The 1,347-nt window shown below is 31.2% G+C and overlaps 1 protein-coding gene across 1 annotated transcript in view; it reads right to left on the reverse strand.

Moving 5' to 3' along the window:
• Positions 1–798: 798 nt before the first annotated feature.
• The window catches only part of CAMLG (calcium modulating ligand), a 7,062-nt gene continuing 6,513 nt past the window's right edge, over positions 799–1,347 (reverse strand). The window contains exon 4 of the mRNA XM_006923116.3: positions 799–1,347. This exon is cut by the window's right edge and continues 77 nt beyond it. Coding sequence (XP_006923178.1) covers positions 1,233–1,347 — 115 coding nt within the window. The 3' untranslated portion in view covers positions 799–1,232.

Genomic DNA, 1,347 nt, shown 5'->3' on the forward strand with positions numbered 1-1,347 from the left:
CCAATTACTAAAACTCTGTATGTGTCAACTGGCTAATTTTTTTTTTTTTTTTAAAGAAAAAGAAGTAAACATGTACAATAGAAAATCCCTAGTATCTTCTCAGAGGTTGGGGGAAAGTAACAAATCCAAAAATGCTTTCCAATGTTCTAGATGCTATGGAATCAGGAAAAATGTGTGCTTATAATCCTATCCTAAGTCAGAGAACTAGACTTAAATTATTATACTTACTCTCCATTATTTTGGTTCAAATAAAATGACAAAAATCAAGACTTTGTGAGTAATCAAAAAAAAGTATATATGTTTTTAATACCACAAGGACTAATCAAATAGACCATACAAAAATCTGTAAGGAAATGGAATACCAAGAGAAAAAATACTTGTTTTCTATTCTTTTAAGAAGACAAACCTTCAAAATATGATAGTGTTACCAAGTTAGTTAAAAGGATATTTATGCCATTGGGCTGCATACCTCAGTCAATTCTTCAAATACTCTTTTTATATATCTAAGCATTCTAGTCTAGTTTGCATAAAAAAAAATACTTCTAAAAATTGAAAACTCAAAAGTGAAAATTTCCAACTCCGAGATTGGTAATAAAAAAATTTTCATAAATAAAAATTAAAATAAATAAAGATCTCACAAATACCCTCTAATTTCACATGTATGAACCTTAATCCTTTCTTTCAGTAAAATATTTGCACTGGAATAAAAATTAAGATACTGACTCAATAATAAAAGATAAATTTAGCTACCTTATTCAGCCGTTATAAGTTAAAATGTGCAGACTTAACATTAGACAATTCAGTTTCTTTCGTTTTATTTTTAAAATGGCTCCATTTCTCAGGACAGAACAACACAAATACAAGATGCAGTCCCCAAATGCAGGGGGCTGGCTAGGAACATGTTCATCTGCTCCTCTAAAAGCACTAGCTCAGTCCCCAAAAGAAGAATTACAAATTTAAGAAGTTAAGGAAAGGTACAGACTAGGAATTCTAGTTAAATAAGAAAAATCAGTTAATGACACTGTGACTCTAGTCTTCACATCAGTATTAATACAAACTCAACCCTTTTAAATCAGGGAACCTGCCATTCTATCCCTAATTAAGTAGTTTTACAAGCCCTATAAAGTAAAAGAATTATATAAAGGTGTAAACTGAGTTGCCTTCTTTAGAGACATTGCAATACAGAAGAGAAATTGTTTTTTGTAAGCTTCTGCTTCTGAGTTCTGCAGGCTTCACGGTACTTCAGAGCCCCAATAATTAAGCAGTTCGTGACAAAAGATAAAAGTGAAAAAGTAGACACAGAGATCTGTGAAAACTTCGCCCATTTTGCTGTAGGTATCCATTGAT

Source organism: Pteropus alecto, unplaced genomic scaffold (genome assembly GCF_000325575.1).
Source record: "Pteropus alecto unplaced genomic scaffold, ASM32557v1 scaffold78, whole genome shotgun sequence".
Lineage (NCBI taxonomy): Eukaryota > Metazoa > Chordata > Mammalia > Chiroptera > Pteropodidae > Pteropus > Pteropus alecto.